The sequence below is a fragment of the Lagenorhynchus albirostris genome, chromosome 11 (genome assembly GCF_949774975.1).
Source record: "Lagenorhynchus albirostris chromosome 11, mLagAlb1.1, whole genome shotgun sequence".
NCBI lineage: Eukaryota > Metazoa > Chordata > Mammalia > Artiodactyla > Delphinidae > Lagenorhynchus > Lagenorhynchus albirostris.
Window position 1 is genome coordinate 85,528,475 of NC_083105.1, and position 27,419 is coordinate 85,555,893.

Genomic DNA, 27,419 nt, shown 5'->3' on the forward strand with positions numbered 1-27,419 from the left:
ACAGACTTGACAAAGAGTCTCAGTCTTTAGAGCTGTCTGTCAACTCTGTCTAGTCTCCGTTTCTTCCAGCAGTCCCCTTAGTGGTTAAAAAAGTCATCAGCTTTCAGAGCTCACTTTGATATGCTAGTGTTCCTTGATGGGTACAAAGAGTGCAGGGTCCTTTACAATCGGTATTGTACTTCTCTACTAGGATTTTTGAAAATTAAAAAATTTTTAAATTATTGTGTAAGTATATAAAAATTATATAAGAGGAAAATATGTTTATTTCTGGTACTTATTATTGTCATTATATTGTTTATCATTATGGACCTTTTGATAATAGCTATACATTGCTATTAAACTGGACCCTCACAGTCTCTCTGATAGGTTTTACTCTTTAAAATTGAATTCAGATGTCCAGAACTCTTACAACTCAACAATAAAATAACCCGATTTCTTAGCAGAGCAAAAGATCGGAATAGACATTTTACCAAAGAAGACATAGTAATGGCTAGTAAGCACATGAAAAGATGCTCAATGTCATCAGTCATTAGGGAAATGCAAATTAAAACCACAATGAGATACCACTTCACTTCTACTAGAATAGTTATGATCGAAAGACAGACAATACCAAGTATTGATGATAATACACTGCTAGTGGGAATGCAGAAAGGTTCTTTAGAAAGTTTGGCAGTACCTTGAAAAAGTAAACATTAACTTACCATAAGACCTAGCAAAATCCAATCCTAGGAATTGGGTAGCCAAGAGAAATGAAAACACACAAAGACTTGTACTGGAACATTCATAGCAGGACTATTCATAATAGCCTAAAATTGGAAACAAACAAAATGTCCATCAACTGCATAAATGGATAAACAAATATGGTGTATCAATACAAATGAGTACCATTCAGCAATATAATGGAACAGACTACTTATACGTGCTACAACATGGAGGAACCTCAAAAACTTGCTAAACGGAAGAAGCCAGATCTCTTTTTCTTCAGTCTCCTCCAGCCCTGCCCCAGTAGTGTTGACCGCAAAAGAAGATAGCCTCACATCTAACCGAGGGGAAGTAGAAGGAGTGTGTACTTTTATTTTAAAAAGGGAAGAGGAAAGTTTCTCTTAAAAGTTCCCTCTGTGGTGTATAGGAAAACCTTAAATACTTAAATATATTTTGTTGGTGGATTTAAAAGTTAACTTTATGACTTTGCATGTTATGTTCACTTACCTGGACTATCTTTCCATTCTAACTTTCTCTTACAACTTCCTTGAAGACGCCTATCTAGCAGGGCTGCAGCTGGGCCCCACCTTAGCAACGCTTTAGAAGATAGTCACAGCCAAGAAAGGTATCCCATCTAGGGCAAAACCATTCATCTTCTCTTGAATGGAACTGGGGGTAAGAACAGGAGCACAGACTGTGGGTCTAGTCTTAAAACACCAAGGAGAGCAGGAATCGAAATTCACATCTGCCCTCCACATCATTTTGTGTGTGTGTAGGCGAAAATACGCATAACATAGAATTTGCCATCTTAACCATTTTTAAATGTACAGTTCATTGGCATTGAGTACATTCACATTGTTGTGCAAACATCATCAGCATCCACCTCCAGAACATTTTCATCTCCCCAAATTGAAATTCTGTACCTATTAAGCAGTTACATCCCTTCCCGTCTCCCCACCCGACCCCCAGCTCCTGGGAACCACTGCTCTTTATGTCTCTATAAAAACGACTACTCTAGGGGGCTTCCCTGGTGGCGCAGTGGTTGAGAGTCCGCCTGCCGATGCAGGGGACACGGGTTCGTGCCCCGGTCCGGGAAGATCCCACGTGCCGCGGAGCGGCTGGGTCCGTGAGCCATGGCCGCTGAGCCTGCGCGTCCGGAGCCTGTGCTCCGCAACAGGGGAGGCCACAACAGTGAGAGGCCTGCGTACCGCAAAAAAAAAGACTACTCTAGATGCATCATATAAGAGGGATCATACAATATTCGGTCTTTTGTCATTGGCTTATTTCACTTAGCATAGTGTCTTCAAGGTTCATCCATGTATTAGCATTTGTCAGAATTCCCTTACTTTTTAAGGCTGAATAACATTCCACTGTATGTATAGGACACACTTTGCTTATCCATTCCCCCCTTGATGGACACTTGGATCTCTTCCACCTTTTGGCTATTGTGACTAATGCCGCTGTGAACATGGGTGTACAAATATCTGTTCCAGGCCCTGCTTTCAATTATTTGGAATATATACCCAGAAGAGGGATTGTTGGATCATTTGGTAATTCTGTTTCATTTTTTGAGGAATTGCCATAGTGTTTTCCAAAAGTAGTTACACCATTTTGTACTCCCAGCAGAAAATCTCAAAGGTTCCAGTTTCTCTACATCCTCACTAATATTTGTTATGTTCAGATTTTTTGATAATAGCTGTCCTAACGGATTGTGAAGTGGTATCTTATTTTGGTATTCATTTGCACCCAGCTATTTTGAAGGTGTGTTTGTCCAGATGGGAAAATGAACCATATTTTATTAAACACATCATTAGCTAGATTTGTAAATTGTAAATTTATATATATTTGGCATATGAGTTTCTATTTGCACTTTTGCCCTGGAATCCAACAAATTTAAGGCCTATTGTGTTTTTCATGCAATATGCTCGAATAACCTTAAAACGAAGAGCTGACAGTATTAGAGCAAGAAGTCCATGTTTTAACTCAAGTTGCTCTGATAATTTTCTGTGAAGAAACATTATGAAAAATAATGTGCAAAGCAAATTTATTCACATTGAAACATGCTGATATGTTTTGAAAGATTTTCTTCAGTACATTAGTTTCTCTTTAAACTCCACATTTAAGTTACATTAGGAAGCTGAAATTAAGCCATAAAGATAACACTTATGGAGCCTTGAAATTGCTTTCTGAATTTTTTCCTCACAAATGTTATTCCTTGTCCCTGCCCTTAAAAAAACAAACATGCTTTTCATATACATCGTATCTAACATAAATCTCTCAGGTTAGATTTAAACTTTAGAAGTACACATTTATCAACTTTTAAAATCATAATAAGCCACAACACACACATTTTAAAATCTCTAATCAAAACAGTTAACACATTGTAGACATATTAACTTTTATTGCCAGATTTCAGTTACTACACTTAAAAAAAAATCACCTCCCATTTCTGTACATATATTTGAACTTCAAGATGCTATTAACAAGGGAGTTTTTGGCTCTGTAACGTTCTTTTTGAAGATTTAGGTCTATATGTGTTTGCTTAGGTGAGAGTTTAGAAGTGACTACTACTTATTTCTGAGAGCTTTCTTGATCACCACGTGTGATAAAGGGCTTCAACTTTCAGCCCTGTACCTCTTTAAATTCTTGGGATAGTTAAAACAACCTCATTGGTCTCATTTAATTAAATGTTAAAATATGTAAAATTTATTTATAGTTACAGTACACCTCTTTTTTCTCTCTGTGTATCAGTGTTTGACATGAAATTTCATTTGGAGAAAATGATCCTACTTATAAAATAATTTTAAACAATTAATTTAGCAAAAACAGTATTAAGCGGTTGTGCAGTGTGTTAGCACTCTTCACTCAGATCATGGAATCTTTTTTTTTCCTTTTTCATTTTCACAACTGTTACTTCAACTCAAACTATCATTCAGATTACTGCTGCTAAATTTTGATAACCTCATAAATGATATTACTCTTGTCTTTATCTTAACTAAGACAATATATATGTTTTAGCTTAAGACATATATATTGCTCTCAAACATTCAGTGGCTTTCTCTTGCCTACATATTAAATTTAAACTCTTTTGCTTATATTTCATGATTTTCTGTAAGTTGAACATAGCCTGCACCCAGTACTGTTTTGTTCTGCCCAAGGTTTGGGCTCAATTAGGTCACTGTCCTGTCTACCACCTACTCTCTCACCTACTGTTCCACACTATCCTCTCTATTCCCTTTGCAACAGCCAGGTCGTTCCTGCTCCTGTGCCTGGCTTTAGATTGTGCTCCCTCCCTAGAATGCCACCTCTTTTATTATGCTCAGTTTAGCTACACCTCTATAATGAAAGCATATCAGAATGCACTGATTCATTTCCTTTTTTGTCATGCCTTTAACAGTGGCATATAGTTACATATAGTACACTTATATTCTCAATATTTTATGTGTACCAGTGTTGACTTAGGGAAGAAACTATGTTTATGCACTTTCTGTGTCCCCCACTGTACCTAGCACAGTCCAGAGTCGGTAGTAGGAGGTTAGCACGTAAATATTACCTAGTTCTTACTTGGTATAATTAATCCATTAATAATTATAACTGTTACTTATTGATGAAGTGAGTGTTTTATGCACAGTATGTGATGTATTTCTCACAGCAACCATGCAAGGTCAGTTTTATTTATCCCTGAATTTGCAGATTAAGGAATTGTGGTTCAGATTGGTCACCCAAGGTCACTAGCTCAGAGCTGGGGTTAGAATTGTGGTTTGCCTTCCTTTTAACTGTCCCTCTAAAAGTAGAAATGGTCCTTGAAGGAGCTTAAAATGCTGAAGAGACAAAGATGTAGTTTTACGGAACAGTTTGAGACAAAAGTGAGAGTTACTTATATGTATAGATAGATATATAGAAACATACTTATGAGCACATTAGCACCAAGACCCTAAGTAACCAATGAATAGATTCCAACCTAATTGTATGTGATTGTCTCCATTAAAAAAGAAAAAAATCAGACTTCCCTGGTTGCGCAGTGGTTGAGAGTCTGCCTGCTGACGCAGGGGACGCGGGTTCGTGCCCCGGTCCGGGAGGATCCCACGTGCCGCGGAGCGGCTGGGCCCGTGGGCCATGGCCGCTGAGCCTGCACGTCCGGAGCCTGTGCTCCGCAGCGGGAGAGGCCACAACAGTGAGAGGCCCGCATACCACAAAAAAAAAAAAAAGAAAAAGAAAAAAGAAAAAAAATTGTCTAAAGTAGGTGTAGGGATGGAGGAAGGGAAAGGGAATGAGAATGCAATATTTTAAGTAATATAAAGAATAGAAAACCTAATGCTCTGTGGGGTTGGGGAGTTTTGGAGATCAAACCAAACCCCTAACATATCCGTTTCAAGATAAGGGTCAGATTATTCTTCAAGGTAAAAAAGTGTTATTCTGTTAGTCTGGTTAACATCATGCCCTGAGTGTTCTCCTTAATCTTCAGCTTTTTACGTTTAGGATCTCTCAACTTCTTTCTGATGTTAAGAACAACTTGACTGTTTTTCATAAAAGTACATTTATCATAATACACCTTATATTTAACTCTGGGTTTTCTCTACTATCCTTTTTTTTTTTTTTTTTTTGCCGTACGCGGGCCTCTCACTGCTGTGGCCTCTCCCGTTGCGGAGCACAGGCTCCGGACATGCAGGTTTAGCGGCCATGGCTCACGGGCCCAGCCGCTCCGCGGCATGTGGGATCTTCCCGGACCGGGGCACGAACCCATGTCCCCTGCATCGGCAGATGGACTCTCAACCACTGCGCCACCAGGGAAGCCCCTCTCTACTATCCTTTAAAGTAAAATGTGAACCAGGTTTTTGTTTAAACATTTTTATTTATATATAATTGCAAGTGACTATAATTATATATGTACATAATATGTAAATGAGTTCTATAGTTCACAGGATGCTTGTTACTTCAGGTGGCTTTCCAGTCCCCACAAATTTCATGCCCCTTCCCGCTCACCAAGGTCAGCCAGTGATTCTGAGATTATAGACCTCCCTCAGTACAGATACCTACATGATTCTTGATTCTGCTTTAAGAACATTTAATAAATGAAATAAAATACTAATCATCTCTAGTCTTTCTTGTTTTTATATCAGTCAACGCACATCTTAATGGATAGACAAATGGATTTAATTTTTTGAAAGGTTGAATTAAAATAAGTCTCAGCAGCATTTAGTTTTTAAGGTGCCTACCCTTGATATATAACCAGGTATGAAAACCACTGTCAGCTTCTTTAAATCTACTGAAAATTTGTTTTAACTTGTGAATGGCCAAATTAGGTCCCAGCAGTATTAAAATTTCTGCTTTATTTTATTTGTGCAGACCCAAAGTATGTTAGATTCTCTGAGACTTGAGGCCTTTTTATGCTTCTGTAATATAATGTAAATTTAAGGAACACATATATTTGACACAAATTAAAATGTATTGAAAATAGATCTTTCCTACTTCCAAACCTTGGCAAACTAGGAAGATCAGATATGTGTGGTGGGAAATGTAATGATCTGGAAATAGTGGAAAGTTAAACACAGTTGGGGAAAAGTAGGTCTATATATCAACTCTTTGCATAGAGAAAGCCAAATATGAGGAAGGGGATATGCGAGATTGGGGGGATTGAAGTGCTACTTAATGTTAGCCATACTGAATGAGGAATAAGATTATGACTTTTTATCATTAATTACTTTAACTCTCTGTGTTTTGTAAAAATACCAGTTATTAGTATACTGTTCTAGTAAAAATATGTATTTAAATGGGCCCATGTATTTTCCAAATTTATCTTCTTTTCTACTCAAAGGAATTTTTTAGGATAATTTAACTGAGGTAAACCTTAATTTCATATTTAAAAGGTTAAAATAATGCATTTATTTGAATGAAGGAAGAACATGTATGATTTTTTTTAATTCCAAGTATATACTATTTCCTACCTTTAAATTCATTAAAGTGTTTGGGAACATATTTATACTTCTGTTTCTAATAGTAGTTCTAATACTTCTTTGGAAGTTGGGAATCTATAGTGATTTATGTTTAAACATTTAATTACCTTTTATGAGTGACTGGTCCATCTATTTAATTATCTAATTAATACAAATAGTCAATATTTTTTCAATATTTTGAAATAATTTTTAATAATCAAATTCAAATTTTGAATAACTATTTTGTTCACATTTTTCCTTTTAGCTACAGAGGTTAAAATTTCCCATGTCATCTTTAGTAATTATGGAACAATTTTATATTTTGTGTATACTAAACCAGAAATATGTGTTGTTACCTTCTAGGAATAATAGGCACTGGAATCATTTTTAAAGACAAGGATATAATATACAGTACAGTGTGAAATTTACAATATGTAAAATAGTTATCCAGCCAGTATTTTAAAATACATATATTTTAAAATTCAGTACACTGGAAAAAGTTTTAATTTGCAAAGTGATATCCTGGGTTATTGGTTATTTTCTTAATGGCTTCGTAAACAGTTCAGGATGATGATGGAAGAAATTACTTGGTGAATTGCAGAATTTAAGACACAGGTTTTTAACCCAAGTGTGGGAAATGCATCATTTCTGATACTTTGAAAATGGTACACTCCCACTCATCATATTTGACATCATATCCTTTTACTTTTTATGTAATCTGTTAAAGACTTATGAATTAAATCTTATTCTTTCTGATTGACTGGGGTAAGAAATAACATAATTCTAATGCATGCCAAAAAAATTTGGGGGGTGGGACAGTCATTACTGATAGTATAAATATACTTCTCTGGTGTTTCTTTTGTCTGGAATGTATCTTGCATTAGTTGACATAAAACAATAAGCTATAATTTTTAAAATAATTTTAATGTCCTGTTTTCATTTAGAACAAAGCATCTAGAAAAATGTAAATGTATTTTCATGTATATAAATGCCAGTCTTCATTATTTCATTTATAGAGAGACCCAACTTATCCGAGTCTCTGGCTTATCCTGAGCAGAAATTTTCTCTGAAATTTCCCTTTCAGAGAAAAACCAAGATAATCCAGAGAACTATTTCACAGCACTTTTCCTTGAGAGCTTTTTTCTTTAACATCAGTCTTTCTATTATGGAAGTTCTAGCTTGCATAGTAAATGCTATCCATGAAATCTTAAGACAAAAGAGAAATAAGAAATTGGGTTGTATTTTAAATATATATACACACATATATATGTATATATATGTGTGTATATCTATACATTTATTTATTAATATTTGTATATGTATAAATAATTGCTTCTTCAATCAGATTTTCACAAAATGCTAAATGGAGATGAAAGAGTATTAATCTAAACATTTGATATGACTATTTGAATCTAAAGCAACCTCCATGTTTTAAGATACTACATGATACGGCCATCATCATCAAGTAAAATTTTCCCTTATTATTAAATTGATTTGTTGAATCAATTTAATAATATTCTTCAACAAATCAATTTATTATTAATTGATTTGTTGAAGAATTTTTATTGGTTATTTAATAAGAATTACTATGTGATGGTTTAGTCGAAGAGTGTGTGCTTTAGATAGTATTCCTTAAAACCCTAATCCTCAAGATTATCTCAAGTTTGTCTGTGTTTATATATCATGAAGTAAAGTGGCATTCTGGCAAGCATCCAGTTAACTTTTATCAACTGAGGTAGACTGACCCGATAATGTTCTTCAAATAGTCCCCTTCCATTCCCTCCCAGTGGCTTTTTTGTATTTCTACACAGCTAATAATCAGAAAAATATGTTACAGGTGCCCTTTTCAGCAAGTCAAAGAAAGGAAACATACAGGGCTTGAACCCATATGGATAGTAAGAAAATTACTTGGTGTATGAAGCTTCATTCTTTTGTAACATACCGTGTAAATTTTTAAATGTTTAAAATAAAGGTATTAACCATATAGTATGATATACTTTTCCTCCACTGATGTTGGCAAAGAGTAAATACGGATGACTGTTACTTGTTTTCAGTCCCTGTATATACTGAAACTAAAATTCCTTATGTGTCATATCTGTCATTTCTCCCCTGAGAAGTAAGTCATGACAGTTGAGGTGACAGTGTCTTTCTTTAAATATTCCAGGGCACAAACAAAAAGACCCAATTGGAAAAATACCACATCTTATTATAGGTATTTTCTGAGAGGTGCATTTATTTTATTACTCAGTCCTTATTTTTTCTCTCTCCCTCTCTCTCTCTCTCTCTCTCGCTCTCTCTCTCTCTCTCTCTCTCTCTCTCTCTCTCTTCTGTAGCAGTTATATGCTGCCCAGCTAGCTGCAATGCAGGTATCTCCAGGAGGAAAGCTCCCAGGCATACCCCAAGGCAACCTTGGTGCTGCTGTATCTCCTACCAGCATTCACACAGACAAGAGCACAAACAGCCCACCACCCAAAAGCAAGGTACCCTTTTGAAGAAACTACATGTTTTGACATTTAGAGTGTACTTTTCATTCAGTGATATTTATTGAATATCTATTATGTGCCAGCAACTGGGCTAAACTCTAGATCTCCAAGGAAATAATAGTCTAGTAGGATCAGTAAGGAAGGTGTCCCTATAAATTTGCATACCTACATTTAGTCACTCGTTTATTCAACAAACATGCATTTATAGTAGGAAATGTGAGTGACACAAATATTTATAAGATAGGTGTGCTGTCATCAAGAATTTTACAGTCTTATAAAACAGATACCCATCCTCTACTATACAAAGTCTTAGAAGGAGTTGCAGATAAAGTGCATTGGAAGTTATTAGGACAAAGAGATTATTACTTTCAGTGAGAGATCTGGGAAAAGTTTCCCGAAGGGGCAACTGAAATAGACCTTAATATATGAGTATAATTAGTGCATACAGAAAATGTTTTATATAAATATCAATAACTATTATTACGAGGTATAGTATAGACATAATTTTCGATGTATTATTCAGCCAATGAGATGATCGTGTACAGATAGGAAGATAATACTAGTATTAAAAGTAAGACTGTTTAGAAATAGTTTTGTTTTTAGAGCTAAAGAAACATTTCCTGAGAGAATGTAGAAAAGGATCAGGAGAGTTTCAGGTAATTTGTTTCTTGGCTCAGAAGAAGAGAGAAGCAGAAAAATTAATTTGAATTTCTTTGTGATTGTTAAGATCTTACCTAGATGATAGTATATGAATATATTAAACTTCCTGTGGAAAAAGTAAAAAGAGTAACCATAAAATAATTTTTCCTGACGTTAATCAGGGAAATAATCACACATTTTCTAACAATTAGAAAATATTAAGCAGAAAACTGATAACAGTTAATTTACCCCCAAAATAATACTGTTTTGTCTTTTGCTGAATTACCTAGAAAATTGCTTCTGCTCTTCGTTTCATGAATTCATGTTGAAATGTCTAAAGAATAATAGGCTAGGAGTAGTCACAACGGTTGAAAAAATACACAGAGAAAAAAATTAGAAAGTATTGCAAAAGATAAAAACAATCCAAGAATTTTTTTACTCCTTCTGTAGTGCCCTGGCAGGTGCTTTTCACAGTCAGTGTATTAATCCAGAGTAGAAATTGGGAAAGAGAAGAGATGGATGGGGAAAGTGTCCTCCAGCCTCTATCTCCCCAAAACCTCCAAGTCTGTTTTTATATAGTAAGATATAAATACGTCTGGAATTGTAACTGAACCTGGACAAGGACCTTAGACCTCACCAGCAACATGTGCAAACGTATAGTGCAAAACATTGTACTTACTACTGTGATATTAGGAAACATGCATAAGCCACTTTTAAGAGCTCTTTCTGCTGTGTAATGGACCTTGCATGTTCTGTGCTTGATGTATACCTAAGGCCTGGTCTGCTTTTCTTCATGATCACAGCAGAACATATGTTTTTAAAACTTGGTAATAATTATAACATTTATTAAATATAATTTAATTTTAAAGCAGTGATGTTTTGGTGTCTCCATGGACCAGCAGTTTCAATGTATTACATGTCCAGGCTAACACTGAGAAAAATAAACAGCTGTAGCAGCACAGTCATTGCCACACACAAGTAACTCTGTGAGGTATCATTCTGGGTTTTTTCCCATGACTTATTAATGTGATTTCACATCATGTTTTATAATGACGCTTTACATTAGGACGTTTCATCTTATGATTTTATAGTATATAGTTCACTTGTAAAGGACTAATGGGTTTTTCCTGGTTCCTAGAATTACTTTTTATCGTTAATATCTTCTCCCCAAATGACTTAACTCAAATAATCATGAAGCTTTTGATGTCAGCCTCATCCATTTATGCATCTGTTTATTTGTTCATGCATTCATTCATACATTCAAATGTTTATTGAGCACTTGCTACAATACTTTCTTAGGTAACCATGGCAAATGTAAAAGTGACTGAAAGTTGGCCAAGATTAGGACACTGCTTTATGAGCTATATGGTTCCAGACATTCATAGAACTCCACGGACTGGATGCAGAGATTGATTATTTCAGTAATGTTAGCATTCTCCCATATTCTATGGTTTTAAACACCTCCATTTATTTAGTACTAGTAAAAAAGTGGATTGTGTTTCTATAAGCTATGATTATACTTAATTTTAAAAATATATTTATAGTTTATCGCTAAATTTCACTTTTGGAAAATTAGCCTTCATGAATTTTCTATCATATAAAGTTTAAGATGTTGTATTTTTTCCCACCTACAGTTATTATAAAATACATAAAAAGTTTAACCCAGAATAAAGTGCCCCTTTTTAAGAAACAGCCACGATTTAATAAAAATACGTCCTTTCTTTGCTCGTTGTTTTCTAGCATACTGTCTGCCACCATTCTTATTGTCAGAAAAGGTGTCTTAAATGTGCTTGGTGTTTCAGCTCAGCAGTAAAGTTTAGTGGGTTAAAAATAGCCAGACCAATAAATATTACTGTTGTCATTTTAATGAAGAACATAGCTAAAAAAATACAAGCAACAATAAATAAAGAGGTCCCATTTCGATACATGAATTTAGTTTCTTAGAGGCTGGAATTGACATTTATACATGGTATAATAAACATTTTGCCTTCACAAAGCCATTTTAGTTATATATAATTGTTATCATTTATTATTATATATATATATATATATGTATTTTGAAACAATCAATTCTTAGTGTCCTGGGAACATTTTCTGTGTGTTTTATTGATGGATTTTCATGTCTGTCTTACTATACAATAGAATTATTTTATTTAGCTTTGTGTTATCTGCCTACCTACCTGGCATAAGCCAAACTGATGATTTATGTTGAAAGTACCTTTATTGTACTTTCAATAGAAGAATAGAATCATAAGCCACATCTAGGTGATGATGTAAGGAAAATGATCTTATTGACAGCTGTCAAAAATCAACCATTTTCTCTGGGTTTTCTTGCCTGCCCTTCTTCCTAGATTTGCCTTTGACTCACAACTCCAGAGAAGGACACAAACAAAACTTATTTGCAATTTGCAAAAAATGGAAGGGGGGAATCAAAGGGAAGGGGCTCCAAAAGACTGTAAAATTGTACAGCATGAGTCCTCTGATGCATGCTGTTTTCAATCTGCTGTGTGCCTGTTGGAGGCTTGAGGGGGTTGTGTGTGCACTAGAAAGGATAATGCTGAGAAATGATAGAGTGGCTGTGACCTCCAAGCTCAGCCTGGAAATCCAAGACATTGATTTCACTTAGCATTCCTGCTGAGAAATCTGGCGGAGTTCAGTTGTAATAAAAGAACAAGATTCTGTTCTAATGGTAATGGCGTATGACAGACATATCACTTTGTCTGTCCTCAGCACCAGAGAGAGGAGAATTGGAGAAAGGTCACCTGATCTTTCCGTGGTGTTGTACGAGTGCTGTACTGAGCTTTGAACTGCCACTTAGGAACATAATTATTTTAATAGTAAATGATAAAGAAACCTTTAGAGGACTCACAGTAACCTTCTAAAAACTGCAGACAGGAAGTGTGTACCATAAACGTGAAAACACAAAAAGAAATCTGCTCTCTTCAAAATCTGCATTGGAGAACTTGGATAGCATTGCTGGTTGAATTAGATGTCTTTAAACTTACTGTTTTGAACTGTTTTCATTAATGCCTGACATATTGTCATTGCTTAACTTTTCCTTATTTTTTATGCCTTGATTATATTATGCACAGAGACAAGAATTTGTTTTTATAATATATTTTGCCAAAGGTTGAAAAATTAAGGCTATCAGCAGGTTTTAAAAATTTCTCAGGTGTTACATAACATCTTTCTTAATGCATGTACACTTGTCTCTTTAGCACTTATTTAATTTTTTCCCCTCTAGATCCTACTCCAGGACGAATTTTTTTAATATTTAGTTCTTCAGGGATATTCTCCTAGCTCATGCATATCCTCACAGCTGAGTTTATAGCTAAATATTGATAAAAAAAAACTTTGAAATCTTGAACTTATGTGTACAAGAGATCAAGTTTAAAGGAAATTTTAGGAAGAATTCTATTTCTCATATTAAGGAAAATTATTTAAAGTCTTGTGTAGCAGTATTGGTCCTTGAGTCCCATAGACAATATTGCTGCTCTGAATCTGCTTATATCCCTTAACAAATGTTTAAATTGATTTGTTTATAGTTTAGCGTTCTGCCACAGAATGGACACAATTTATTCAGTGACTTTCATTTTTGCACCACATACTTCTTTATTTTAATGGTTTTCTGCATTGTTTGCTGCAATCTTTTAAAAAAAACCTAGATAGCCTTTCTTTTGTGATAGTAATTGATCTCTTGATAATATTTGTTTGGTAAGAATAAATTATTTCTTTTAAAAATAACAGAATCAATATCAGCCTTAAAATACTTATCTTAGGAGGAGGAGTATTTTTACCTGGTTTCACATACAACTCACGCAATTGTTGGTAACGAATAAGCTTATAATTTCCATGTTGTCAGGAAATCCTCATATGTCGTAGATGTGCTAACCACCTGAACTTCACATTTTAAGTGTTTTGCTATTGCAAAAGTAGCCACCTCTTGGGAAAATTTTAAGTGCAACTTGTAAATACTATGAAACGTCTCTTGGTATTTGATGAAAACTTATATATTGCCTGCAGCTAACCAAGAGTAGTTAGATTGAAAAGCTGATGACAAGAGAGAATTCCTGGGTGCTTTTCTTTTAACCTTGCTCTGACCCTAGTCATACCCCTGGTCGCACTTGTGTCTCTGTCAATGACAGGAGCACATAGATTGTCCAAATCAATTTTTTTTGTTCTTTTCAAATACTTCTGGCAGTGATGTTCCCATTTGCTCAGCAGTAGCACCTGGGAGTTAGGACAAGGAAAATAAATATTTTTCCAACAAGCCAGAGAAAGCCCTAGCCAGCTGACCAGACACAATCAGATACTTTCAGGGGCAATATCCTTATACATATTGTTTCAAATTCAGAAGCAAGAAGTGGAACGGTATTGTTTTATCTGATCCTCTTTCACAGACACAGAAATGAAGATCTTTTCTGAATTGGTAGCCAGGTGCTTGTGTTAGTAATGTCAGGAGTGCCATGACTCCTCTTAGCGCACCTATTTTTTGTTGTAATGGTTCCAATCACATAGTTTCATGCTAGCAAGTAAGCATTTTATCAGTACACACTGATCTACAGGGTAGAATTTTATAGTTTAATACTATAAGTCACAAACTATGGTACATATACACACAAGATTACTTAGCACTGTATGTTGGGAGTATGAGAAATCAGAGGATAATCATGATTCATCTTAACTGAAAATTAGTTCTAACAGGAGATTTAGGAAATGAAGCTTTTTTGCTAACTTTGAGACAGTGTTCTATAATGCCAGTTGGGGGAAAGGCTCACTACAAAAGTGCACATACAGCCTAACCACAACCAGGTCAAACCACCACCTCACTAACTATAAAAACACTGTTTTTAATATTTGACAAAAACATCCTTTCAAGATAAAGCAAAAGACATCAAAGAGATTTCATAAGTTTGAAATGGACCAGGAAGTACTAAGGCCTCCACAGTAGTAGTGCCATCATGAAAAATTCAGAGAGCACTGCTCAACATAATCATAACTGCAGTTAATAGTTTCACATTTTATCTGGCCATAGAAAATTTTTAGTAGTAGTAGTTGCTAGAGATGTGATTTCCAATATGTAAAAATTCCTAGAATGCTACTATTTGACTTATTTTTAGAGCTTTTCAGGTCAAGATCTCGAATAATCATTACTCAGTAAACAGGGTCAGAACTGGTCTCCAAATATAGTATTTCTAAGTAATCCACAGTGCTTAAATAGCACTAATCAAAGAGGCGCTTCCATTCATCTATATATGTAAGATCAAATAAAACCACGGATTCCTCCTGAAACTATTAGACCTGGTACTTTTGTAGATTTCATGTCTCCTAAAACTTCAGAACAGAACGGGAATGTTAGCCTCAGCTAATTATAACCACAGTTAAATTGGCCATTTTCTATTCTTATGCTTTAAACACTGTCTGGCATATCAATTAAATGCTAGAATCTCCCTAACACCTTGCTCTGTACAGCTGCTTCGTTGAATAGCTATCGAACACCCCTCCTTCCCCCCGTATTTCAATATCTATGAAATAACAATTTTGTGAGCCTTTGAGATGTGATACAGATGTGTCATACTCAAGAGGTGAATTCATTTGAGAGGAATCACCCCATAGAGTTAAACTGTAAATGTGGCCCATTGCCATTATCATCACTTCCTGTGTGAGACATAGTTACAGTGGGCATAACATAGTCGCCCTGTCATTTTAAATAAAATAGTTTTCTTTTTGTGGCCCCTTGTTGCTAAACTGAAATATGTTAAATGAAGTGTTATCAGTAGAACCCCTGTGACGAGCCTTCTCCTCTCTGTTTCATTTGTATTCAGTTGACAGGAATCTCAAACAGCTAGGTACTTAAACAGAGGCTTTTCTGAGCACAGTGTTATTAAATGTCCAAGTAGGTCATTTGGTGATATATTCTTATGACTCAGAAAGCAGGGCCGGGGGTGCGGGGGACATTTGTAACATAAAAACAATAAAAATTATAAAATAAAGAGACAGGCTAGTTATAGTGTTGGCATTTTGTTAAAGGCAAAATATACAGAGGGATTTAGGTAACATCCTTTGAATTCAGCTGGCCTGGCCTGTGTCCCCGGGTATACTGATTTTGTTTTGACAGGAACCTGTTTGGAAAACAGCAGCCAGCTCTGATGAGCCATGTCAAAGCTTTTTAATAATGCAAACCATGGGGGAGACAAGAGGGTGTTGAGCATGTGCAGAGACAGGAAGATCCACAGAGTCACATTTTTTAAGCGGAAGTTGCCCTCTAAAATAGGTCCTACACAATGCAGATTCACCGTCCAAAAAGCTAAATGTTGAAAGCATTTTAATGTTAAAACCAGGCAGTTAAAACCTAAATAGTGTGGGGAAGAAAAACAAAACAATATGAAAGGATGTCCCTGTATTGGGGTTGCGGGGGGCAGGGGGTGTCTAGTACAACGTCAATAAACGTCATGGCTAAATGTAAGTCATCAATACATTAGACTGAGAGAGCGAAAGTGCACTTCTGTAGTTATCTTCCCTTTTAGGGAATCATTTGTAATTTGGGCTTCCTAAAACATTCTTCAAATCAATTAAAATCCTTTCTTTTCTATCCTAAATGATTGATCAGTGCCTCATGTGAGCTATTGATTATCGACCCCTTTTTACCCCTTTAACCTTGACCTGTACTAGAAATGCTTGAATAGAGAATTGAGAAGTGAAACCATGGAGGACCACACCTCAGATTTGATTCATTTGAATACCTTCTGCTTAATCATTCTTTCCTATTCAAAAAAAGAGGAAGAATTTTCGTAGTCTCTTTAACAGAGATGCCCCAAAAAGTATAGATTTGTTTTCTACATGACAGCAAATTATTAATGTCTTATTTAGATAGATGGAAAATAGAATATATGCCTAGTTATTTGTTCAGTTTTATCAATAGATTTTTCTCTAGAGAGAACCAAGCATTCCACTAATATTTTTAAACACTATAAAATAGAGAGTAGAAAGAAAATAATACAGTAATGAAACAGATGTAAATTTGAGTCAAAAAAATAAAAAGATGTAACCTTCTAAGCTGAAGGCAGACAAGATCAAAACCAAAAGTATTCAGAAGTTTTATTTATTTAACAAATTGTGTCGGCTGTTTTGTTTATAGAATTATGGAAGCTTCAGTAAGAAGGAAATGCAGAAAATATTCAGTCCAACACACAGTAACTCAGTCATGAGGTTACTTTGCCTCTGCCTAGTCTGCTGCAGTGACAGAAGGAGTCCACCACTCCATGAGGTGGCATTATTTTTATTTTTAACATCTTTATTGAAGTATAAATGCTTTACAATGGTGTGTTAGTATCTGCTTTATGACAAAGTGAATCAGTTATACACATACATATTGTTCCCATATCTCTTCCCTCTTGCGTCTGCCTCCCTCCCACCCTCCCTATCCCACCCCTCTAGGTGGTCACAAAGCACCGAGCTGATCTCCCTGTGCTATGCGGCTGCTTCCCACTAGCTGTTTTACGTTTGGTAGTGTATATATGTCCATGCCACTGTCTCACTTTGTCACAGCTTACCCTTTCCCCTCCCCATATCCTCAAGTCCATTCTCTAGTAGGTCTGTGTCTTTATTCCCGTCTTGAAGGTGGCATTATTTTATTCAGAGTAACTTAATGTCACAGTATTCTTATTTAAGTAGAACTGTAATCAACTTTCCAGGATTTCAAACTATGGTTTCACTGAATGACAACTGTATTTGTTAGTAAAATAATAGAAAACTCAACCCAAACTGGATTAAGCAAAAAGGAAATATATTCAGTCACATTAAAAAAAAAAGTTATTCTGATTTCAGATGTGGTTTAATTAGGAGCCTAAACAGTATCACTTGGAATTGGTCTCTAGCCCTTAGCTCTGTTGTTTTTTCATTCTTTAAAGGACTGTCCCTTTTTAGTGTTCTGTAACACCCTATGCTTACATCTACCATTATTGATTCAACAAATATTAATGTATGCCTGTCATGTGCCAAATTCAGTTCAAGACAGAACGACAGCTACTACAGCTATGAACAGGACACTGTGTCTTCTTTAGATTCTGCAGTCTAATGGGAAATGATAAGCTATGAGTAATTAAAATGACAATTTCATATATTGGTTAGTGCTGTGAAGAAAATAAGGGTAAAAGAGTGCCTAGGGACAAGCAAGGGAATCTCCTTGAGACAGAGCTATAAGGGAAGCCCTCTCTGAGACTTAAATCATGAATAGGAAAGTACCTGCAAAGATCTGAGAGAAAGGTATTCCAAACAGGAGCAACAGCAGTTGCAGAGACTGTAATATATGAGTGAGGTTGACAAATTCAAGGTTTAGAAAACAGGCCGGGATAGCTGAAATGCAAAGAACATGAGGGAGAATAAGAAATGAAATTGGAAATGAGAAAGACCACATCAGGTAGGACTTTTTCATGTTAAGTTTTGAATTTTGTTCTAAGTGCATTCACTTTTAAAGAGAAATTATGTATTTTCCATTTGTCGTACGACTTATTAAACTCTTGTAATTATCTATTGATTGTATTCTTTTCTTAGGGTATTGTGTCTTTCAGGCAAAGGAATTTTTTTCCTTTTATCTTTTGGACCAATTAGTTAATATTTTAAGTGTCTCTACATTACTTCCCTAGAAACACTCTGGAATTTGAGTCCTAATGACACATCCTGGACCTTGCCATTGGAGAGACAAGACAATTTAATGCAACAAATTAATTAACAAATTAATTGCTTATGATGTGTCTGTCAGAGTCCTAGGACCCAAGGATACTGGTGAACAGTGTAGATGGTTCTCTGCCCTCATGGAGCACAGTGTATGTGGTGAGGGATGTGGTGAAGGGATACAGACAGAAAAAGACAATCACATTAAAGCCTGTTAAGGGCAGCAAGTAAGCACCTGGAGTACGGATTTAACCTACACTATTTCCTGGGTTTTCTTTAGATTCACTTACTTTGTCAGGTTTTTTTCATTAGTAATATATGAAAACACACACAATTGATAGTACCTGATAACACCTATAGGAAGCAAATTGCAGGGTTGAATTTTTGGAGTGATATTTTGGTACTAACACCTAAGTATTGGTTGTTAAAAAGTCATCTTAAAAAATTATAATTGCTATATACTAGTGTTGATAAGAGTTTTAGAATTCTTATTTTACTTGATCTCTTTTGTGAGTAGGTTTACAAGTCACATGAGAAAACAGACCCTAATTTCTAATCAGATTTTTACTTTTGACATTTTTTTTTAATTTTTGATTTTTACCCAAAACTTTATAACCCAGTGTGATTCAAGTGCAACAGACTTTTAGCTATCTTTTAAAAAAAATCAGTGAAAAATGTGCTATAGTCTCAAAACAATTACAACAGGGCAGTTTTAAAATTATGAAGAGCGTTATTTTCATCATTGGGATAAACTTGCTTTGAGAGGACAACATTCTTTCAAAATCAGCCACACATTCTCTCTCTTACTGCCTGTCTCTCCCTGTCTCCTTTCCTCCATCTGTCCCTCCCTCTCCTCCCCTCTTCCCTTCTCCCTTCCTCCAGTTACAAGCTTTATTAAAGTCACACTTTTTGTCATATAAACATGCAATGCCACCCACTTAAAAAAAGCTTTTATAAAGCTTATTAAAACTTCTATAAATAATGTGATTATTTTCTTGTTAAAACTCATTATATGATTTATTTAAGCATGTACATTCACAATGCATTTAAAATCCTATTTGTTTTACTTATATTGAGTTTATATACAAAGTTCTAATGTATCTATTTTGTTGTATTATATTCCACGAAGAAGGATTCCTTTTTAGTTATACCTCTTCTCACATTTTCTCATGCACATACAATATGGTAGTGGCATTAATTGCACAAAGTTAACTTAAGGAGAAAGAGAGACTATTTTAATCCAGAGCTGTCCAAAAAGTTATAAAATAGTGAACTCCATCATCATTCTTGCAGTTTCTCATTTCTTCTAATAATCAACTAAAGAACACAGTCATTCTTAATTATAGTTTTTTGAACAAAGACCAGAAAAGAAAATGTGTAACTTGATTAGTATTAAATGTGGGGGGAAAAATGCCTTCATCATATGCACAGTGAAATTCACATTGACTGTGAATTATTGTCTAGAGCAGGGGTCCCCAAACCCCGGGCTGCAGACTGGTATCAATCTGTGGCCTGTTAGGAACCGGGCCGCAAAGCAGGAGGTGAGCTGCGGGCGAGCTAATGAAGCTTCATCTGCCGCTCCCCATCGCTCCCCATCGCTCGCGTTACCGCCTGAACCATCCCCCCAACCCCTGTCTGTGGAAAATTGTCTTCCATGAGACCAGTCCCTGGTGCCAAAAAGGTTGGGGACTGCTGGTCTAGAGTCTACTTAATATGATCAGAGGAGCTTGCAAGCATACATTCCTTATCTCACGTATCTTCAAGTTGGAGAACAGGGGGATACAGAATAGGATTCAAAATATAGAACAGCTCTTGTTTGTTTGGTTTTTTTTTGAAATAGGGAACAGTCTTAGAATTCTCTTATTTTACTTGAAAATAGATTTGAAATTTTTTCTATACTGAAATCAGAATTTTGCTCACGAAAATTTTAATCATAAATATTAAATTTGAAAAGTACATTCTTAATGACTCAGAATATTGAATATTGCTAAGAACTTGTTTAACAGAGTGCTGCTTGGAAAGCAGCATGTCTAAAAATGCAAGTGTCTAAATATGAAAAGCTAGCAATTTTCCTTAACCTGAATCACGTACTTAGGTGTCCTCAGGTTCTCAAGGGAAGAATGTACCCCTTTCCTAGTCCTGGACCTCCTTGTAGATAATATAATTGGATGCTTCTTAGAATTCTATCCCCCTCCCTTTGTGAGCTTCAGGACTTACAACTGCAATATCCCACAGCTTTTAGCACTCGTACTTCCAACTATGGACTAGCTGATTCCATAGGGTGACTTTTACAGAACCCAACCGTTCATCCTTTATGATTTTGGTTTTTCAAAAGAATAAGGATGAGATCTCTAAATTTAGAGCAGAATGAAGACCAGAATTCTTACTTTACAGGTTTTACATTACCAAAATAATATGAAAGAAAAAACAGTATACTTAAATAGAAAAAACAGTATATTCCCCCAAATTGTTTGCCAATACCAGAAAAGACTAGAAACCTTACATTTTCATAAAACCACAAAATATTTTTTATTAAAGCTCTGTTAGATTTCTTTGCAAGACCAGTTATCAGTACTGAGATTCCATATGAGACCTTCATTTAAATTGGGCCTTTCAATAACCAAAGAATCTTATTTTTTCTAGTTTATTATATAATTTGAGCTATTATGGTTTGTTGTGCAATTTTGATGACTTTTGGCAGTGTAGATATTTCATAATAGGAGAAAAAGAAATTGAGACCAAAAATAGAAAGGATGAAGTACTGCAAAAAATTTTCTCTGGTGGTATTTCCAGTAGTACTTAAAATAACATAAGGAAAAAATGCTGTTGTGAAGTATGTACAAAAGCATTATGACAGCAGTAGGAATGTCCTTAAATAGGTACAGATTTTTGTTTTCTATACTTCTCCGTGTAACTCTTTTGAGGATCAAAGTTTCATTTTAAGTCTGCGGGAGCTCAATATTCAGGTCAACCCTATATAAATACAGGGCAAGACAAAAATTTTGGGTCAAGTGATGGAATTTTTAGCACCGGTTTTTATGCAGATAGTGCTGTCATTTATCTAAAAAATGATGGTTCTGATACAATTTTAAGAGAACCTCTGGGTAGTTTTTGTTTGATTTGGTTTTGCTTGTCTTTTTCTATTAGCATACACAGAGTTGCAGTGAGCTGGAATTCTGATCTGTTGTATCTGGGACCATAATTTATGGACTTGCAACAAACTAAATGAAGGAAAGATCAATTCCATAAGATTAATCATATTACAAACACTTTCCTTACCCATTGAATTTTAAGTGGCTGCCCCATAATATGCAGTCGATAAATGTTTACTAGATTAAATGTTTATATTATACTACTCAATCTTAATATGAATTGAAACCTTAGTTATCACTATCTGTGATATAGTCTTCACTATATGTCTATTTTTGCAATTAAATATATTAATACAACATTATCTAAGATCATGTACCTGTATATGTTTTCTGTTATTATTTCAGTCATATATTCTTAGCTATTGTCAGGTGAACTTTTGGGCCTTTGGTGTAACCAAGTTATGTTCTAGAATTCTGGGCATCTTAAATAAAACATTAAGGAGTTTAATGAGACAAAAAGGAATATTTTTAAAAGTTTTAAAAAATATTCTTTCAAAATGTATTTTGAAATGAATTCTATTTTTAAAAACAAGATCCACTTAGAATGCACAGTTAATAAAATATGATTTATCCTAAATGAGATATCTTCTAGTGGGAAAATAGGAATAAGAATGTCTTCTTTCGGAAAGAGATATATCAATAGACTTGACATTTTGCTTGAAACAATGCTATATGTTTGTTCACTGGTTTATATAATTTTTAAAATATCATGTAATGACTATGTTATTCATAGATGAAGCTTCTTAGAGTCACTCTTAGAAGATGTCAATACTGAGGTTTGTTCAATAAACACCTTTTTAGCACCTATAATATACTGGACACTGGTAGAATAAAAAAGAACAATAATTAACACTGTACAGTGTAATGGGGAAGGCAGCAAATAAACTAACAATTAAAATACTGTGGGCTAAGTAATAATCGAAGAATAATATGGAGAAACGGAAAAAAGTTCTCAACACAACCTGGGGAGAAATAGGAAGATAAGGAAAGGCTTCTAGAAGGTGTGCCATTTACATGGTTTTTGAAGGAAAATGAGACAACCTGTGCAAAGACGTGTAGGAATGAAAGAGTAGAGTGTGGGAGTTCATCTGAATTTTAAAGAAATAAGGTTTACAGTAATGCATCTCTAGAACTTTGGGAGTGAACTTAAGAAGAATGAAAATGTAAAGATAAAAATGTCTAAAAGAGGAAGTCTAACCATCTTCCCTTGGCATTCTCTAATCTAGCCCCACTTACCTCACTAGCCTAAGTTATTCTGCTTTTCTCCCAATCTCAGCAATTTGTGCTCCAAATGGAATCACTTCCTCATGTATCATGTTATTTCACCTCTTTTTGCCTGTGTTTGTGCCACTCTACCTCTCTGGAATGCTTTTGCCCTCTTCATTCCACTTTTCCCTCTTGCCTGGCACCAACTCATATGTCCACTGTCACCTCTATGTGGAATTGGCTATTCCATCATATGTGACCACACTACATAGACACGTACTCCTTGTATAGCATCACAGCACCTGTATAACTGCACTTGCCTTCCCTTGTATGACTCTGAATCCCTTGATGGTAGGGAGTATATCTTATTCATCCTTAGCATCCGGTGTAATGCTTGACATATAATCATTGCTCTAGTTCTTTTAGAAGAATAAACAAACAAACAAATAAACGAGCCATCTGTGGAAGTAAGCCAAGATACTATGTTCAAAAATATGACTGAGTTTGGGACCCCTTACATGGAAGCATCAAAGATCCTGGGCTTGAGGATAATCTCAATGCAGCGTGAGGGGAATACAGTTGTACCTAAGAAAAGTAAAACAGTGCTGTTGTACTATGTAGAAAGACCATATGCACAGAAAGGTTATGGAACCTAAAAGTAAGGTTTGTTATTGTTTATCCTGTCAGTCTAGGTGAGATACACTGGATTTAGGAAATATGAGTGTTCTGATCATTCAAGAGACATCGTATGTAATGAAGCATACATAATTTACTAGTCCTTACTATGGTCTGAGTGAAGTACAGTCATCCCTTGGTATCCACAGGGAATTAGTTCCAGGACCTCCTTGGATACCAAAATCCACGGATGTTCGAGCCCCCTATGTAAAATGGTGTAGTACAGTTGGCCCTCTGTATTAACTGCAGTTGGTTGAGTCCGTGGGTGTGGAACCCAGGGATACAGAGGGCCAACTATACTCACTACTTCTTCGGCCCTGATTCTGATAGTGAAATTTGCATTTCGAGGTATCTTGAAATTAAAAGAAGAATACCTTAAAAAATTCAGCAATATTTTGGTCAGGTCTAAATTAATTAATTGACATTCTGACTTATACATTAGCCTCATGAGTTTGTTTACTATGAATACATCTTCAAGTGAATGGCCTCCCTTATGTATGTTGACAGATTGAGAGTGTGCAGAGGGCTTCCCTGGTGGCGCAGTGGTGAGCCTGCGCGTCTGGAGCCTGTGCTCCGCAACGGGAGAGGCCACAACTGTGAGAGGCCCACGTACAGCAGAAAAAAAAAAGAGAGCAAAAAAGAAATGAAAGGCATAGGCTTATACTAATATAAGCTACTTTTGTTATATTGTTTAACTGACAGTTCAAGTAAAGTCTTAGGAGGGAAATTTAAAAAAATTTTTCTCTCTTACTTTTGTAAGATTATCTTTCTCTGCTTCTCTCTTAGGCTAATCAATCTGCTCAAGTATGGCAGAGAAATATTTCACCTATACAGTCATTTGCTTATATTATATATAAACATTATTGATATTCTATATATAAACATATATATATTCCATTCTTTACTACAGTAATCAAGAATGCAGATTCATTTTATTTGGCAATCTAATGACCTAAAGCAACATTCAAAATAAAGTCGAATCTAAGGTAAATGCACTCATTCTTCCTCCTTAGTTCAGTTTAAAAGATATCATCAAAACTCTTATGTAATGATATCATTACAATTGCTATATAAAATCTTTTATGCCATCCAGACTGTGGAATGTATTATTCTCTTAATGTTATGGGTTGGGAAAAATTAAACAGGAGGCATTACAGCTGAGTTTCACTACGCATTATTTTAATTGACTATTTCTTAAATGAATATCTGATAAATCAATCTTGCAATTCCTCATGCTTCACGACATGCTTAACTCAATACAGACACTTAAGAATCATTATGCTGTGAGAGCCTTAATACAAATTTGAGATCATTATAGTTAAAATCAGACTCTTACCTGATGCTCAATTCTAAGCCTTTTCATGTTTATTGAATTCTCTTTGGACTATACCTTCAATTTAATATTATAACAGTGATAGGCAGAATATATAATCAAGCTAAGCATCTTCAATATGTTGAGAAAAAATTATTTTGTCTCCAGGGTACAACATAAAAACTGGCCTTAACTGCCATTCTATATAAATAATCCTCAACCCTTAGAATTTTTTAAAGACGTCAGTTCCCTCCTGGTCACTGCCGTGAAGACAAAGAATGCCTCAATGACTCTATCGAGATTATCATTAAAATAAAAGGATATTTGAAGACATCAGCTATAAATCACTATAAAATGGCCTGTGGGTAACCTTTGACACAACTCATTTGAAATAAACCTGGAATGGATTCATAGCCGTTGGTCAGGCCATTAGGTGGGCTAAAGGTCTTTTCCATCCTCTCTTTCATTTCTTATAATATTAGTTCCTCTCTAAATGACTGGGCAGCATTTGGATATATATAAATTGACATATGTTTTATGTTGAAATAAAATAAGTCCACTTAAATAATAGCGTTGAGGATGTTTATGGCATTTACTTGAAATATGTACTCTTTTGATGTATAATTTAGATACATGAATACCTTTGGAATTTACTTGTAGCTATTTTGTTAAAATATTTCATGATATGATATTATAAATTTTTGCAAGGGCCCAGATTAATATTATCCAACTTGAGCTCTTAATGATCCCTATCATAATGAGGTATAAAAATCTCTTCAGAATTAAGAAGAAACTGCGAGATTTCAGTTATTAGTCTGATTTTTCAAAGAAATTGCTTAACAATTTTTTCCCTGTTGGCATTTAGATAAGAGGCAGCTCTGAAAAGTTGCCTAGACTTAATGGCCCAGTGACTTGGGTTTGAGTCCGAAGCTTAATGAAGTTATGACTATTGGCAAATCTTTGAATATCTCTAACTTCAGTTTCTTTATCTGTGAAGTGAGATTGATAATATCTTACACTCTTGCTGTGAGACTTAAAGTAAGACAAAATGTATGAGGATGCTTTTGTAACTTGTAAAGTTTAGCTGTCAGGGAGTAAATTGAATAGTATTAGAAAATCAGCATTAAAAATGAACAGATATAAAAGTATTCAAATTATTTTAAATAGTATATGGATTATTAAGCTTACTAAATGTACTTTTATATATTTTATTATATTTAATTGACTCTCCCCAAATATTTATGTAACAATAGTGTACAGAATTATTAGCATTTATTTCTTCTTTGGAACTAGCTCTCTTTTTTTAATGTAAATTTATTTATTTATATATTTATTTCTGGCTGCATTGAGGCTGCATGCAGGCTTTCTCTAGTTGCGGCGAGCCAGGGCTACTCTTCATTGCGGTTCACGGGCTTCTCATTGCGGTGGCTTCTTCTCTTATTGTGGAGCACAGGCTCTAGGTGCACAGTCTTCAGTAGTTGTGGCTCACGGGCTCAGTAGTTGTGGCTCGTGGGCTCTAGAGCGCAGGCTCAGTAGTGGTGCACAGGCTTAGTTGCTCCACGGCATGTGGGATCTTCCCGGACCAGGGCTCGAACCCATGTCCCCTGCATTGGGCAAGTGGATTCTTAACCACTGAGCCACCAGGGAAGTCCTGAAACTAGCTCTCTTGATGACAAAATGGCTTTATAAAATCAGCATTTCTTTTGGAGTGGGGAGAAGTTCCCAGGTAAAAATTGCATAATTTTTGTATTCAATTAGGCATATACCATGCCTTTTGTTTTATTAACTCTCTAATAAGTTAATTAGGAGAAAAGGAAAAAGGAAAAAAATACTTTGTCAGTCACAATTAGAAAATAATTGATACCACATGCCGCGGAGCAACTAAGCCCGTTCGCCACAACTACTGAGCCCGTGCTCCAGAGTCCGCGAGCCAGAGCTACTGAGCCTGCGCACCACAACTACTGAAGCCCGTGTGCCTAGTGCCCGTGCTCCACCACAAGAGAAGCCACCGCAATGAGAAGCCCACACACCGCAACAAAGAGTTGTGCCCCCATGCAGCAGCAAAGACCCAACATAGACATACATACGTACATAACATTTAAAAAAAATTAATAGGAAGCCTGTCACTAAGAAGTTCCTAACAGTGACTCCGTTAGGTGACATCTCTGAGTAGAAATCAGTGAGTCCCAGAGATGTCAAGGCTTCAACCCTAAGGGCAAAAAGAAAAAGGAGCAAAGTTCTGAAGACTGGGAAGAACCCTGATATTCAAGTGGTGGGAATTCATTTGAAGAGATTCAAATATGGAGGGAAACCTTATGGTGGTGCATATGCTCCTATTTTGATATTCACTAGTCAAAATGACATTTGCATTGTATGTAGATGTAAGAATTTTTAAAATACTTTATGAAACAAAAGAGGAAGAAACAGAATTTATCAAGAGTTAGTCAGTGATTAAACTTAACTGTCCATGTAATTATATATTAGTTAATATTTAGTATTTTTTCTATTCAAAGTATATGTGGGTAATAAAAGACAATTAATATACTAATGCCTACCCCCAAGTAAGTTGTACTGTAAAGAGTGGGAGTACTCAGCTAATCCGTAAAGATCCCTTTGAAGAGTAAGGTCTTCTTAATCTATTTAA

At 35.4% G+C, this 27,419-nt stretch overlaps 1 protein-coding gene across 1 annotated transcript in view; it reads left to right on the plus strand.

The window, feature by feature from the left end:
• Positions 1-27,419, plus strand: part of SOX5 (SRY-box transcription factor 5) — a 963,387-nt gene that overhangs the window by 885,214 nt on the left and 50,754 nt on the right. Inside the window, exon 13 of the mRNA XM_060165318.1 lies at positions 8,969-9,115. Within this exon, the coding sequence (XP_060021301.1) occupies positions 8,969-9,115 (147 nt within the window). The remainder of the gene's footprint in view (positions 1-8,968; positions 9,116-27,419) is intronic.